The sequence below is a fragment of the Geotrypetes seraphini genome, chromosome 1 (assembly GCF_902459505.1).
Source record: "Geotrypetes seraphini chromosome 1, aGeoSer1.1, whole genome shotgun sequence".
NCBI lineage: Eukaryota > Metazoa > Chordata > Amphibia > Gymnophiona > Dermophiidae > Geotrypetes > Geotrypetes seraphini.
In genome coordinates, this window is record NC_047084.1 from 541,259,055 (window position 1) to 541,275,335 (window position 16,281).

General features: G+C 43.6%; 1 protein-coding gene across 2 annotated transcripts in view; it reads right to left on the bottom strand.

The window, feature by feature from the left end:
* FER (FER tyrosine kinase) overlaps positions 1-16,281 on the bottom strand; it is a 304,375-nt gene that overhangs the window by 136,571 nt on the left and 151,523 nt on the right. For both annotated transcript variants that reach the window (XM_033929145.1, XM_033929146.1), the window contains exon 11: positions 12,935-13,027. In XM_033929145.1, coding sequence (XP_033785036.1) covers positions 12,935-13,027 — 93 coding nt within the window. The remainder of the gene's footprint in view (positions 1-12,934; positions 13,028-16,281) is intronic.

Below are 16,281 nucleotides of genomic sequence, written 5' to 3' on the forward strand. Positions count from 1 at the left end.
TAAAAGCTGGATTCTGTAACCGTTCTCTGTCAAAAAAACACCGGTTACAGAATCCCCTCCCACAACAATCCGAGCTGGAGGGAGCCCAAGCCCTCCTGCCCCGTCGAACCACGATCCCCCTCCCCCGCCATCAGGGCAAAAGGGAGCCCATGCCATCCTGCCCTGTCGAACCGCTACACCCCTGCCGACATCGGGCCAGGAGAGAGCCCAAGCCCTCCACCCTCCATCCCCACTAAGATACAGGTAGGAGGGATCCCAGGCCCTCCTGCTCTCGACGCAGCCCCTCCCACGATCGCCCCTCGAACACCTGATCGACCCCCCCACCTGCCGACCTGCGAGACCCCCCGCCGACCCTCCCCCACCTCCAATCCCCCTCCCCGTACCTGTAATGTAATGGGTGCCAAGCCCGTCCGTCCAGCAGGCCAGCCATCCCTCGAATGGCTGGCCTTAGGGCCTGATTGGCCCAGACTGCTCAAACCCCACCCACAGGTGGGGCCTGAGGCATCTGGGCCAATCGGAATAGACTCAGTAGCCTTAGGCCCCTCCTGTGGGTGGGGCCTTAGGCACATGAGTCCAACTCTATTCTGGTTGGCCCAGGCGCCTCAGGCTCCACCTAGCCTACCATTTCTTTCAAAAGGTAATCAAGAAAGTAGTTTTACTCAGTTCTGACTGCCTAAGACGCATATAATCAGGGTTTCGCTGTGGTCACAGCCAGTGTTCCCTCTAAGCGGGCGGGTGTTGTGAGCAAACTTTTTTCACCGTGAGCCAAAAATATCGGGCGCCAGCAAGTTATGAGCCAACTCGCCCGATTCTCCTCTCGCCGCCCTGCCATCTGCCGTACGCCTCTTCCGATCGTGCGCTGTGACGAGAAACGTGTGCGCTGCGATGTAATATTTTGTGCGCCAGCGCACGCCAGCGCAGCTTAGCGGGAACACTGGTTCAAATGGTTTTATTTATTTCCCCAAATTTATTTTTGTTATACGCATTGAAAATATTTGATATTGCGTTTAAATCAAAATCTCAATAAACTTGAAACGAGTGCCCGTGAGATTGTGGGAGGGTTAAATACTCAAAACTTAGAAGTTTTTGCTACGCCAGCTTTCTGGTATCTTTACATACAGTGGCGTACCTAGCATATGTAACATCCGGGGCCCATCATTTTTTGGCACCCCCCCCCCATCTGTAAGAAAAACATGATTTTTAGTAACAAACCACACGTCACACATGAGTACCTAGGAAAAGGCAGCATCTTACATATTGCAGTGAGCAGTACATCAATACACCCATTGTAAAACTAAACAAGCCAGACCAGCACAGATCAATCCTACACCGTCAATCCTAACAGAAAACCATGTCTTTCGAACACACAGAACACAGAAAACACCTTCGCCTAGTAAGGAATATGTAATCACAAACTAACCCCTCCCTCTTTTACAAAACTGTAGTGTGGATTTTAGCTACGGAGGTAACAGCTCTGATGCTCATAAAATTCTGAGCATCAGAGCTGCTACCACCAAGGCTGGTGCTAAAAACGCTTCACAGTTTTGTAAAAGGGGGGATAAAATAAAAATACATAGACAAAGGTTAAATTGAACCAGCAAGAAGCTGGACTCTGCATACAATGCTTCACAGAAACAGTGACACATGTCTCCTAAAGCAATAAATAAATAGAAATTTTTTTCTACCTTTGTCTTCTGTGGTTTCTCCTTTCCTCATCTTCTTGTAACTCTCTTCCTTCCATTCACTGTCTGCCGTCTCTCTTCCCCTATATGGCATCTTCTCTCCTTCTATGCCCCTTCCAGAAACTGTATGCCTCCCCCTTCCATCTCTCCTTTCACCCCATTGGTCTGGCATCTCTCTCCTCGCCTTCCCTCTCCCACACCTCTCCTCATAGTCTGGTATCTCCCCTTCCCTGATTCTCTGGCATCTCTCTCCTTTCCTTTTCTTCCATCTTTCGCTCCCCCTCCATGCTCTCACATCTCCCCCTTCCTTTTCCCTTAGACTGGCATACCTTCCTCCTATGCTCCAAGCCCTGGCATCTCCTTTAATTCCCTCCCTCATCTTCCTTCTCCCTCCAGCTGGGTACCGCAACACTCTTCCCTGCAGCTCTGCACTTCCCCACAATTGCCATGCTTCGGTTCCTCTTCTTCCTTCCTTCCTCCCCCCCCCCCCGCGGGACCCTGCGGCACCATCAACTCTTACTCCCTCTAATGTCGGCCCTGCAGCTCCAGACTTCCTCGCACCTTCTCCCCTCCCCCTTTGGATCGCTATTATTTTAAATGTTATAGCCGCGGAGCTGTATCCATCAGTGGAGATGTCTAACCTCGGCCTGCCCCGGAACTCTTACTGCAGCAGCCGCCCGTCTAGGCAGGAACAGGAAGTCACTGTTGCAGTAAGAGTTCCGGGGCAGGCCGAGGTTAGACATCTCCACTGATGGATACAGCTCCGCGGCTATAACATTTAAAATAATAGCGATCCAAAGGGGGAGGGGAGAAGGTGCGAGGAAGTCTGGAGCTGCAGGGCCGACATTAGAGGGAGTAAGAGTTGATGGTGCCGCAGGGTCCCGCGGGGGGGGGGGGGGGAGGAAGGAAGGAAGAAGAGGAACCGAAGCATGGCAATTGTGGGGAAGTGCAATCCCCCCAATGCGTCCCCTTACCTTACCTCCCCTTACCTTTGCGACGCGTGTGTGCGCTGTGAAGAGAAACTTTGCGCTGCGATGTAATATTTTGTGCGCGAGCGCAGGCCAGCGCACCTTAGCGGGAACACTGGTCACAGCACTGAAACCATCCTCACAGTTCTATTAAAGTGATATTCACTATGCTGTTTATTAAGGGAAACTTTTTATTCTGGTTTTATCTTGATCTCTTTGCAGCCTCTGATCTGGTCTATCACCATGCTTTGCTTCATTTTTCAGGGCTTCGAATAGGTGGCACAGTATGGGAATGGGTATTGTTTATTGAAAGCTTCTATACCACTACTAATGACTGGAAGTCAATTCAGAGCGGTTTTTTACATGAGCTTCTGTAAAGGTGTTACAGTACCGAGTTAGCGTTTTCTAAGATAGTTTTCAATACAGACATTTATATCAGACACACTGCTTTTTATCTCTCTTGCTCCTTTTCTTTTCTTTCAAACAATATTCTATATGATCTTAGTACTGAGGGGCCAATTCAAAAAGCTAACAATTAATGAGAGGAATGCATACAGGTTAGCAGGCAGATGATACAGAATGCATTCAGCATAAGAGTTAGCTTATGCAGTAGACATTAGCACATGGCATATTAAAATATATACCGTATTTTTCGCTCCATAAGATGTACCCTAGATAAAGGAGGAAAACAATAAAAAAAACCAAATTCTGAACCACATTCTCTTCTGGCCCCCCCCCCAAGCCTGTCCGCCCGCCGGGTTTAATTATCTCCCGCTGCTGCCGCTGTGAGGACACGTCAACGAAGCAGCAGCAGCGGGGAGGGGGGGAGGGAGGACTCCTGGCTCTGCAGCGGGTTGAACTCATCAGCATGGCAGCGCAAGCCATGGCCTCACTGCAGCCTGAGAGCGAGGGACGAATGGAACGAATTGCTGGGAAGGGCCAGGCGGGTGCAGCAATTGCATGCCGCTGGCCCAGAAGCCTTACTCCCGATGTCAATTCTGAGCCAATCAGGTCCTTAGATGCGGGCCTGCTGGCCAGAGAATGTAGGCATCCCTCTGGCTGGCCATACTACAAAAGTTATGGGGAGTGTTGGTGGAGACTGGGGGGAGGGGTCAGAGGGGGTGGGGGGCTAGGTGAAGTCATAGATTTGCTGGGGGTTTGGGGGTTCAAAGATATTGGCAGTTGGGATGGGTCATGGGTTTGAGGGGCTAGATAGCTGCTTTAACCCGCCTAACGCTACTTCTGGCGTTGGCCATGCCAACTTTGGCATTCCACAGTGTGAGAAATAAAATTTCTAATAGTGTTAATTATTGCATGGTATTATAAAGGTGATCACACACTCTTTTTTTTTTTTTTTTTTATTTATTTATCATTTTAATGCATCCTATACAAGATGTTTAAAGAAATACAGAAATATATTATTCTCTTAGTCATATTACATACCAAGAATTGAAATTTAAACATCCATATAAATCATACAATACAGTCCACAACTTAAGGAGAAGAGACAAGATGAAAGTAAAACCCCTCGGGAAAGGGGAATATACAAAGGAAACTAAAAACTTTAAGAAATAGAGCAGTCAGATCTTACCTATCCAAAATAACCTTAACCGCATTATTAACCTGTATCATTCGGACTGTGTAGAGATTCCTTTACCTTCAAGGAAAAAACCTAATTGGGAAGGTTCGAAAAATATATATTTACTTCCTTGATAGGAAATAAAACATTTACAAGGAAATCGCAACTGAAAACTTGCCCCCAAAGCAATCACCTTTGATCTATGTAACAGAAATTCTTTCCTTCTGGACTGCGTCCACCTTGAAACATCAGGAAATATATATACCCTTTCCCCCAAATAGGAAATCTGCTTTAAATTGAAATATAATTTCAGCAACATCTCTTTATCTTGAAGAAATACCAACGAGACCAATAAAGTTGCTCTTCCCTGAATTTCAATGTCAGAAGATTGCAGAATATCAGAAACATCTAATTGAACATTTTCATCTGCTGTAGCTTTTTCTTTCTGCACTTGTTTTATATAGTAAATTCTTTGTATCGGGGGAAGACTTACTTCAGGTACATTTAAGACATTCAACATAAAGTTCTTAAAGAGTTCTTTAGGAGACATAAACTTGGCAACCGGAAAATTAAGAATCCTCAAATTTAAATTTTTCTGCTGATTTTCCAGGTTTTCAATCTTCCTCAAAATCATCATTTTTTCTGTTGTTTGTTTGGTAATTAAATTCTTAGTCTCTGTTGTTGCTTTATCTAAGTTTTTTAATTCCACTTGGTGTTGCTGAGTAATAGTCTCTAAGGAGCTTATCCTGGAGGTAGAATTCTGGGTCATAGTAACAAAGTTAGAACATACCAGGTGAAGATTCTCAATTGCAGTCCAAATGGAATCCAGAGTAACAGCCTGTGGTTTTACCAACGGTCCAAGGAGGGGAACACCAGCCGACCCAAACACGGCTCCTGCTCCAGCGATGGAAGTCTGGGCTCCTGCCACCTCCCCACCGCCGGTCACCATCGGCTCCTCTCCCCCAGAACGCTGCCTCTCCAACGTCGAGGTCAGCGTGTCTGCTGCATGTTCCACTTCCGGGTCAACTTCGGAGAGAGAGCAAGCCTCACCCCACACTCCGGGGGAGCCCTCCCGCCAGCTCCGCTGCAGCGAAGATTCTCCGGGATTGGGAGGGGTATGCGGTCCTCGCGGGCTCAACGAGAGCGACATCTCGCCGTCCAAGCTATGGATTCCCGGTTCCACAGCAGCGGAAACGCCCGACATGGAAGAGGGGACTGTGAATGCTGTTATCACAGTCTGCCTCGGCGTCGAGAAGCCCGGGGTAGGTGGAGGGATACCCCTCGGTTTCCCTCTTCTTTTAGGCATGAAATTATCGTTTAAAAGTAGAATAAAGAAATTTTTCCTTTCAAGACGGGAGTGCTTCTCTCAGCGTCCTGCTCCTGACGCCATCTTGTCCCCCCCCATTATCGATCACACACTCTTTAAGAAAAAAGGTAACATAACATACATACATAACCACAGCGATGCATTAATAAAGTATGGTTGTGAGAACTGAATAAAATATTGATAAAAGATGTCAACTAATACAGAAAGTAATAACACAATTCCAGTAGAGGGAATTTGTTTAACACTGTATGAATATAGTAGTAAGAAATATTGCTGAATCAGAAGGAGGGAGGGGTGGGCATTCCTGGGACAGTGCTCGATACTGTATGAACACAATGCCTACAGTTAAGGAAAGTACAGAATCTGAGGTGTCAGCATAACTAACCATAAAGGCTATTGTTCAAAAAGCTGGTCTGAGCAGGTGAGAGGAGGAGTAAGTGTCCAAATATGGGCAACTGTAAATATGTTCAGAGGTCTGAGGAATAAGGGTGATGAGAGAAATACTTAGGGATGGAGAGATTGGCAGATGCAGAGAAAGTATTTGTTAGGTTGTGAACTGTCCTTGCTCAAACCAATGAGCAGACAAGCAGGAGGGACTGAAAAGTTTATACTAACTATAAAACTAATGAATGGACTGAACTAAGTTTGCCTACCATGCCATTTTTGTGCAAATCTGACACCCTTTTTAGCCAGGAAAAAAATAAATATATCCTTTACCAAACATTTTCCAGAGTTTCTTTGTATGCTGCTGATCCATTTCTCACAATGGTCTAAAGTGGCCTTGATGCCAGCTACCTTTTATTTAGGCATTGGTAGGTGCTTCAACACTGCCGTTATAGAATTTCCCTGTGTCTCATGACCATGGGGACATCTATTTTATCATTTGAGACTGTTCAAAGTTTTATTTCAAATGATTTTTATTGAGCACAAAAATACAGAGTGTATAAGAGCACAGCTGAAAAAATACAGGTCCAAATTTTTAATTAACAGTATAACTAGAACAACCCCAGCACCCTCCCAATCCCTTGTCAAGCCACAAAAAGGTGAAAAAAGCAAAACAAAACAGACAATAAATTCAATAAACAAACAAATGAGAGAACCAACAATTCAATAGGTGACTCCGAGCCAAAAGAGTCATAGTGTTCCAGGTACGTTGAAATGAGCGCCCCGGCAAAGAGGAAAGATCCAAAATATCTCTCCGTTCACACTGCAGAAGAGTAATCAGTCGGCATCTCCAAAGAGAGAGATCCGGTGCTTCAGCCTTCTGTTCAAAGTTTTATATTGTGTCTCCTAGTCTGCAGTAATAACATGGTTGCCATAGTTACCATTGAATGTAATAATCTTGAAAATAATAGCAACTAAGTGAGCAAGAGAAAATGGCTGATACTATTCTGATTTGTGGGAAGCTTGGTTAATGGTTTAGTGAACTAAATAGCTAATTAAGATACATAGCTGCTATCTTATAACACATTACCTTTAACCTCTTTTTCCATTACCATCTTAGGAAATCAAGCAAGGAAAAATAATCATGGAATATGAAGATGTAGAAAGAAAGGAAGAAACCCTAAAACCAAAAACCTTGGTATTCAGAACAGAGTCTAAAACTAACAGACTGGAAAATAATACTAAACTATTCTTGGATGCAATATATTCATTCCTAGCCAACCAGAATACTCAGAAATACCAACTGTTATATTCTATTCTAATCTAAGCAGAACAATATTTGTTTACTGGGAAAGGTTTAGACAGCGGTGCCCAAACGTCAATCTCGATCTACAGGTCAATCGCGGAGCCTCGGTTCTCTCCCTGCTAGACTAGGAGCTGTTCAGCTTCAGGGAAAGCTGCAATAAGAAAAGACTCTGCCTCAAACAAGCACGTAGGAAGCTCAGATGCCCATTTCCTCAGGCTGCCAGCTGGACCAAAGTCTGGACTGAACCTCCAACCCCCTACAGGATCCCTTCTCAATGATAGAGGAAATGCAGCCAGCATCTGCTAAAGTCGCAAGGGCCAACTCGAGGCCACACACCCTGTGCTCAAGCTTCAGATGAATTTGGAGCGAACAGCACTCCCGAATGAACATTCCCTGAGTGACATTGCTGAAGGGTTGGAAGGAAAGGTTTGCCATTTTTGCAGGTGATACCAAGATTTGTAACAGAGTAGATACCAAGGAGGGGGTGGAAAACATGAAAAAGGATCTGCAAAATTTAGAGGAATAGTCTAATATCTGGCAACTAAAATTCAATGCAAAGAAATGCAGAGTAATGCATTTGGGGATTAGTAATCGGAAGGAGCCTTATGTGCTGGGAGGTGAGAGGCTGATATGCATGGATGGCAAGAGAGACCTTGGGGTGATAATGTCCAAAGATCTAAAGGCAAAGAAACAGTGTGACAAGGCTTTGGCTGTTGCCAGAAGGATGCTAGGCTGTATAGAGAGGTATAACTAGTAGAAGAAAGAAGGTGTTGATGCCCCTTGTAAGGTCGATGGTGAGGCCCCTTGGAGTATTGTGTTCAGTTTTGGAGACTGTATCTGACAAAGGACATAAGAAGACATGAAGCGGTCCAGAAGAGGTGACGAAAATGGTAGGAGGTTTGTGCCAAAAGAAGTATGAGAGACTGGAAGCCCTGAATATGTATACTCTAGAGCAGTGGTCGGAAAACCATGGCTCGCGAGCTGCATGCGGTTCTTTAGCCACTTGAGTGTGGCTCGCGGCTCATCTAGAGCAGGGGTGCCCAGCCTGCTTCCCTTCCTTGTAAAGAGGATGCTGAAACGCCGGGCCGACCACCCTTCGCCACCCGATGTCAATTCTGACGTCGGAGAGGAAGTTCTGGGCCAGCCAATCTCTGCCTGGCTGGCCCGGAACTTCCTCTCCAACGTTAGAATTGATGTCGGGTGGGGAAGGGTGGTCGGCCCGGCGCTTCAGTATCCTCTTTACGGGGAAGGGAAGCAGGGAGAGCTCAGAACTCGGAGGTGGCCTGTTCCCTGATGGCAGCTGTGGTAGCCTATTCCCCAGCGGCAGTATGGCCTGTTCCCCGGAGGCAGTGGTGGCCTGTTTCCCAATAGCAGTGGCTTGGGGGAGGGCATGGAGAAAGAAAAGGGGGGGGCAGGGAGATGGAAAGAAAGAAGGGAGACAGAAAGATAGGGAGACAGACAGAAAGGGGGCATGGAGAGAGAAAGACAGGCAGAAAGAAAGAAAGGGGCCATGGAGAGAGAGAGAAAGACAGAAGAAAAAGGTCTTGAGGTCTGGAGGACAGGAAGCATACAGGAGGCTGAAAGAAGGGAAGAAATATTGGATGCACAGTCAGAAGAATAACGTGCAACCAAAGACTAATGAAATTACCAGACAACAAAGGTAGGAAAAATGATTTTATTTTCAATTTAGTGATCAAAATGTGTCCGTTTTGAGAATTTATATCTGCTGTCTATATTTTGCACTATGGCCCCCTTTTACTAAACTGCAATAGCGTTTTTTAGCGCAGGGAGCCTATAAGCATCAAAAGCAACACAGGGCATTCAGCACAGCCCCCTATGCTAAAATCCGCTATCACGGTTTAGTAAAAAGGGAAGGGGTATATTTGTCTATTTTTGTATAGTTGTTACTGAGGTGACATTGCATAAAGTCATCTGCTTTGACCTCTTTGAAAACCCGCGGAATATAAATGATAATTAACATTTTTTTCTGTGTACAGTGTGCTTTGTGTTTTTAAAAATTTTATTGTTGGTAGATCATTTTGACTTGGCCACGAAGGTAAGGGTGGGGGAGGGAGGGGAGCTGCTGAAAAACATCTAGTTTTGTTCTATGACTGGCATTATTTAAACTTTAACTTCTATGAATGAATAGAATGAAAACGATATAAAATTGCTTGCTTTTTTATATGTGTGTGTGCTGAAGGGAAGTGGAGAGAGAGTGGGCTGAGGACGCTGAAGGGAAATGGGAAAGAGAGAGTGGGGAGAAGACATTGATTTATAAATTGACAATTGTATAGAATATTGTTTCTTTTTATACTTTAATATAATAAGTTCAGTATAAAACTATTTGAGGCTTGTGTGGATGGGATCAGATGGTTTGCGGGGACGGGGACCGAGATCACGGGGACGGGACGGGGATGGAGACAAATTTTTTCTCGAGTCATTCTCTAGGCTCTGCCACGAATCAATTTCGATTACGTGCGGGCGAGCGTAGTGTCAGTCGGGTTGATGTAGCTGTCACAGTGCAAGCGGGTCCGGGGTATGGCTCTCAAAAGAAATCTTAATCATACTGCTGATCTTTGGCTCTTTTGACTGAGTTTGCCTACCACTGCCCTAGAGGAAAGGAGGGACAGGGGAGATATGATTCAGATGTTCAAATACTTGAAAGGTATTAATGTAGAACAAAATCTTTTCCAGAGAAAGGAAAATGGTAAAACCAGAGAATATAATTTGAGGTTGAGGGGTAGTAGACTCAAGAATAATGTAAGGAAATTTTTCTTTACAGAGGGTGGTTGATGCCTGGAATGTGCTCCTTAAATGAAGTAGTGGTGACAAAGTTCAACAAAGTGTGGGATAAACAGAGGATCTCAAATCAGAAAATAATGGCATATAATGAAGAACTAAGGCCAGTAATGGGCAGTCTGGCTATTTGGTTGCGGATGGGCTGAGGAGGGCTTTGATGGCTGTGATGGATTAGATGGGCTGGAGTGAGTTTTGATGGAGACTTAAGTACAGTGGTACCTTGGATTACGAGCATAATCCGTTCCAGGAGCATGCTCGTAATCCAAAATGCTCATTTATCAAAGCGAGTTTCCCCATAGGAAATAATGGAAACTCGCTTTGATAGGTTCCCACTCTCCACCCCTCCCGAGGCCAGCAGCGCTGTTCCCCCCCCCACGAGAACCGGCATTGCTCCCCCCGAAGGCCCCCCCGCGAACCTGCACCCTCCCCCCCACGATCCGGCACCCCCCGCCACCATCGGGCACCCCCCCCCGCCGCGACCTGAGGTCCCCCCAACCCACCTGAACCCTATTCTTACTTCAGTGTAGCCTCCGCACCGGCACCAGCATGCCCTGCCAGTGCCCGAATATCTGCCTCCTGTGCTGGGCCTTGAGCATGCGCACATGCTCAAGGCCCAGCACAGGAGGCAGATCTTCGGGCACCGGCAGGGCATGCTGGTGCCGGTGCGGAGGCTACACTGAAGTAAGAAGAGGGTTCAGGTGGGTTGGGGGACCTCAGGTCATGGCGGGGGGGGGTGCCCGATGGTGCCGGGGGGGTGGGTGCCGAATCGCAGGGGGGGGAGGGTGCCGGTTAGCGGGGGGGGGGGGGGGCACTTGCAAATCGAGGCATGCTCGGTTTCCGAGGTGCCGATTTTGCGAATGTTTTGCTCGTCTTGCAAAACACTTGTAAACCGGTGCACTCGTAAACCGAGTTACCACTGTAGATGGAACCTAAGCACAGTACCGGGCAGAGCTTTGGGTTCTGGCCTAGAAATAGCTAAGAAAAAGGAAAATTTTAATTAAATCAGTAATTTAAAGAGATGGTAAAGATGGGCAGACTGGATGGACCATTCGGGTCTATCTGCCATCATTTACTATGTTACTATATAAAATCTGACTAGTGCAGGTGGCTAGGCAGGTGCCCTGTACAAGGGGGAGTGACAGACCTCAGTATTGAGAATCTGTGTCTTCTCACAGCTAAAGCTGTCCCATGACTGTTGGGAACTTCTGCAGCACCGAATGACTTGAAATTCGGATCAAAAAACCCCCAAAATAAAAAAGATGATCTCAAAGCAGTTCAGAAAGACACCTTCAGTCTCGCTTCCAGAAGGAAAACACCGAGGAGCTGAGGCACAGTGCACTAAGGAAGGAGGTAGAGGTGGCGTAAAGAATGTGATCAGTGCCTTCTGCAGGGTCTCATGACCATTGGAGAATAAAACCCAGTTGTTCAAGACTCATATGCCTTTTGCACTAGTATAGTGAATCACAAATTGTGTGCCTTAGCAAGATTCTAGGTGTGCCACCATGGATTTAAGGACACATGATATATACCGAGTGTCACTTCCAGTGTCAGCGCCTTTCCTCCCCTCCCCCCCATTAACCTTATCTCCTTATCCCTGAGCTCAGGGCCATGTTTGGAGGACTTCCGAGCATGCATAGATGTTGACATTATGGGTGGGGCTGGGAGCATGCCACAGAAACACCTTTGCTCATAAAAAGTTTGCAGGACACCGCACTAGTAAAAAGCTTTGTTTATGGTAGAAGCCAAATTGGAATTTTTTAAATCATGGAGAAGATAATCTAAGATCCTGTATCTTAAAACTCTACTGGAGGAATCTGGGATAACCACTGCATGCAAATAGCTAGGACTTTGTGTATGATTTGCCTTATGATTTAATGACAATTATTTAAATTGAATCCTATATTTCATCGGTAACCAATAAAACTTCAAATAAAGAGGAGTAATAATCAAACATTTTTGTTGCCTCATAATTTGAGAGCCATATTTTGAATGGTTTGCAATCTTTTAAGATTAGTATTTGAACATCCAGCATAGACCATGTTACAATAATCTAATTTGAACATGAGCATGAATCAATGTGTGCAAAGATTTCTCATCAAAAACGTGTTTCACTGTACACAAGTCTTAATATCATAAAACCTCTTTTTATTGACTCTGTAATTTGTTTTGTTAAAGACAATTAAAAGTCTACCCCCACTCCTAAATATTTAAATTTGGTGATTGATGGCATCACTCATCCTAGCTTCCTAGTACTAGAGGTTGCAACAGTTGGGGATATGACCTGTTAACCAACAAGTCTGCGTCTTTTCTGTATTTATGACAAGTCAATGGTAACTTAACCATTGAACTACTGTGGATAAACAATTTTGTATTCTTGTCAGATGCTGGATGACAAGAAAGTACTCTGAAATTTTCATGTCCATTTAGCAGAATGTAAAAATCAAAACTGAGAGGAATGAGAATATTTCTGCATGCAGATATGGTAGCAACATGCTCTGAGCTTCCTAGCAGTCTAAGCTCTGGGAAAGCAGTTCTATCCCAAGACTGTTCTCCATTTATGGGCCTGATACAATCCTGTTTTGCTGCAAAAAAAATAGTGTGCAATAATTTACTTTTTTAAACATTCTCCAAAAACAATTTTTACCACCATTTGACATTTATCTTCTTTAAAGGCAACCCATCATACTATATACAACACTAACATAAGAAAATTCTTAATCACAGAAAGGGTACAGAATACATGGAAAAGCCTCTCATTAGAAACAATGAGTCAAAGAATTTAAAAAAAAAAAAAAAAAAACATAGTAAAAAGAAAAATTAATCCTTTGTGTTATATATAAAATATAGAAGTAAAATAGTTTCTATCTTCATATAGTAAATTCTACTTACAGATGACGAGCTCAGTACAGATTTTGGAGACCTTATTATCCCTGCTATAGAATGACGAAGTGTATCAAACTTGGATACCTTGTCCTTCTTGTCCTACACAGTAAAAGGTAAATAGCAAGGTAAGATGTCAGTAATGAAAAGCAAATGAATGCATTAAATCTTGTATATAGACAAATTATATTCAAAATCTGCACATCACTGACTTAATCCTCAGCATAAAAATAACTTTACTCTGGCGGTTACATTTCTCACAGTGATAAAGAAACACCTGATAAGTTCAATGTCATCTGAAAATCTTACTGGAATTATTACACTCATGACAACTGCTAGACTAAACAGGATCCAGGAGAACTAGAGGGCTGGGCCCCCTCCAAATTTACAGCCAGAGCTGGCAGCAAGGAAGGGGTGGTACAAGCCCAATCTACCTCCTCTTTCTTGCCAGCCTTGGCACATCTGCTTTTCCTGCTGACTCCTGTGACTCACTGATCAGGTACTTGAAACATGGCACTCAACATCAACGAGGCCCTGCACAGTTCAAACAGCTGATGTGCTACCTACATGGACAGCAGGAAAGAGAAGGGAGGCACTTCATTCTCTCTCAATGCACCAAGCAGTAAACCAATTGTACTTTCCTCAAAGTGCCCCTGGCAAAGTAACCTGTCTGCATTAATACGTCTTTAGAATAGCTATGAGATACGTCATGACTATTAATGTTTACCTTTGAATTTGTCAAATAATAGTTTTCACAATTTTTCTAAACTGTAAAACACTTAATATATAGTAGTTTTTAATACACTCTTACATTCAGTAGTATATCAATGAAGCTAACACGTTTAGCCATATTTTCTCTAATTCTATGAACTTCGTGTCCAAATTTAGGCATAGCGTGCAAATTTGTGCATGCAATTTATAGAATAAGATCAGCTGCACATGCAATTTAATAATTGGCTGTTATTGGAGTTAACAGCCAATTATTGGCTTTAATCTGTGTTAATTGGCACTGTTACCAATTAACAGTTCGTAGTTGCACACACAACTGCCTTTAGTCATTATTCCAGAAGCTGTGTGCAAATTTTCTCATGCACAATAAGTACCTATATATATGTAATCCACCTTGAATGTATAAGCACATAAAGGCGGCATACAAGTCCCATTTACCTCCCCTCCTTCTATGGGACATGTATGTGAGAAGTTAATGGGCAGGTCAGGGGTATGCTTAGGAGTTGGACATGCAAGTTATAGAATACCAGAAGTTATTGTTGACAATATTGTTGAATAGGAAACTAGGGTGAACACCAAACAAACCCAGCCCTGACGCAGATTGTGAAACATGCATAAGGTTTAGGGTTTGGCAGTAGCTGATTAATGATGGCTAAAAGATAAGTGCATACTGTATTTTAAACTAAACAACATGATAAATAAGAATATAGTATGACATATGTTAAATTTGAAGCTGATGAGGAAGCTTGTGGCCTTGTGAAAATCTCAGCGTGTTAAGTATTTCCCATAAGAAAGCCTCTTTTGAGGGCTTCTTAAAGTGCTAAAGTAATATATATGCCAGAAAGTCAAAGTTAATGTTTGAAGAGAACAGCTTGGATGCTTTAAATACATGTGACATATGAAATATATAGAAACATAATTATGACTGGCATTAGTGTCTGAATATATATATTGATTGGCCAGTTAGAAAACTTCTTTTCCCCACGTTAAAGAGATTAATGAATAAATGGCAGGCATAAAACTGTTCACAAAGCATATATATTATTAAATTCAAATCTATATAGAGCAGTGTCTCTCAAACTTTTTTAGCTCTGGCACACTAAATGGAGCAAATGTTTTTCATGGCACATTATAATTGAAATTATAAAATTGCAAAACCAACAACAAATTAAGGGGTCCACTTACTAAAGCACGCCAGCCACTTTAGCGTGTGTTATATGTTAACACGCCCATTATATTCTATGGACGCATTAGCAATTAGTGCGCCTTAGTAAAAGACCCCTTAAAATTTATTTAAAGTTCTTTAAGCTATGTATGGGTAATTGTAACAATGGTGAAAATAAAGTACATAGAATTGCAAATCGATGCAATGGATGTGCTTGTTTTTGAGTGCAAATTAATTCAAAATGTGATTCGACAGTCAACAAGCAAACATGCATTTCATCTACCATTTGTGGTCATTCTTAAAAAAAAAAAATCTATCAGAACTGAAAATCCAAGTTTGCAAAGCCTTGATTGCTTTGTTGCTCAAGTTAGGATAACTACTGCATAAAAATTAAAAATTACTTGTCTTTGGTTTTCAAGGACCAATCAGTCAAAGAATGATGCTTGTCTGGTCGGTTGTATCCTTATGTTCATAACATTGACAGACTCTTGCAAATGTGGTGTATATGTCATCTATTCTAGTGTAAACTTATAAAAGGAATTTTTAAAAATGAAGTACAATTCTGGGATTTCTCGTGGCACACCTGGAATCTCTTTGGGGCACACCACTGTGCCCTGGTACACAGTTTGAGAGACACTGATATAGAGCAATAAATAATTCTCCAGTTTTTGTTTATAATCTAGAACAAACTCTAAACTCTGTCTCAAACTGAAATCCTGCAATTGCATCCTGGATCCTTTCCCTTCCTACCTTTACGAAAACATTCCCACTCAGGTCATCTCCTCCCTTACCAGGCTTATAAATTCTGCTTTACTATTGGGCCTGTTCTCCACAGAAAATGGACACATGCCTTGTCCCCTCTTCTGAAAAAAGCCGATCTCGACCCTTCCTTACCATCTAACTACCACCCCATAGCAAATATCCCTCTCCTAACTAAACTGCTAGAGGCCATAGTCTCCACCCAGCTCTCTTCTTACCTAGAGAGATTCTCCATTCTCCATCCCTACCAATATGGCTTCAGACCCAGCTTCAGCACCAAATCCCTCCTAGTTTCCTTAATTTCTAAGGTGCAACAACTACATTCTTGTAACAAATTCGCTGTCCTATTACAATTCGATCTCTCTGCAGCTTTATCAACTTTCCGAGATTGGAACTGACTCCACCGTCCTAAAGTGGTTCTCAAACTTCCTACGCTCTCGCTCCTATACTGTCAACATAAATGGCACCATGTCCGTTCCTTGGATACCATCTTGTGGTGTCCCTCAGGGATCACCCCTATCCCCTATTCTCTTTAACATCTATATGTCCTCCCTGAAACTCCTCCAATTATCCCCCCTTGAAACAATCTACACATACACTGATGACATCCTTGTCCTCCTTGAGACAGACCAGAACCTCACCAACCTCCACGAGAACATTACAGCTTGCATAATGAGACTCCATTCCTGGTCCTTCTTAGTTC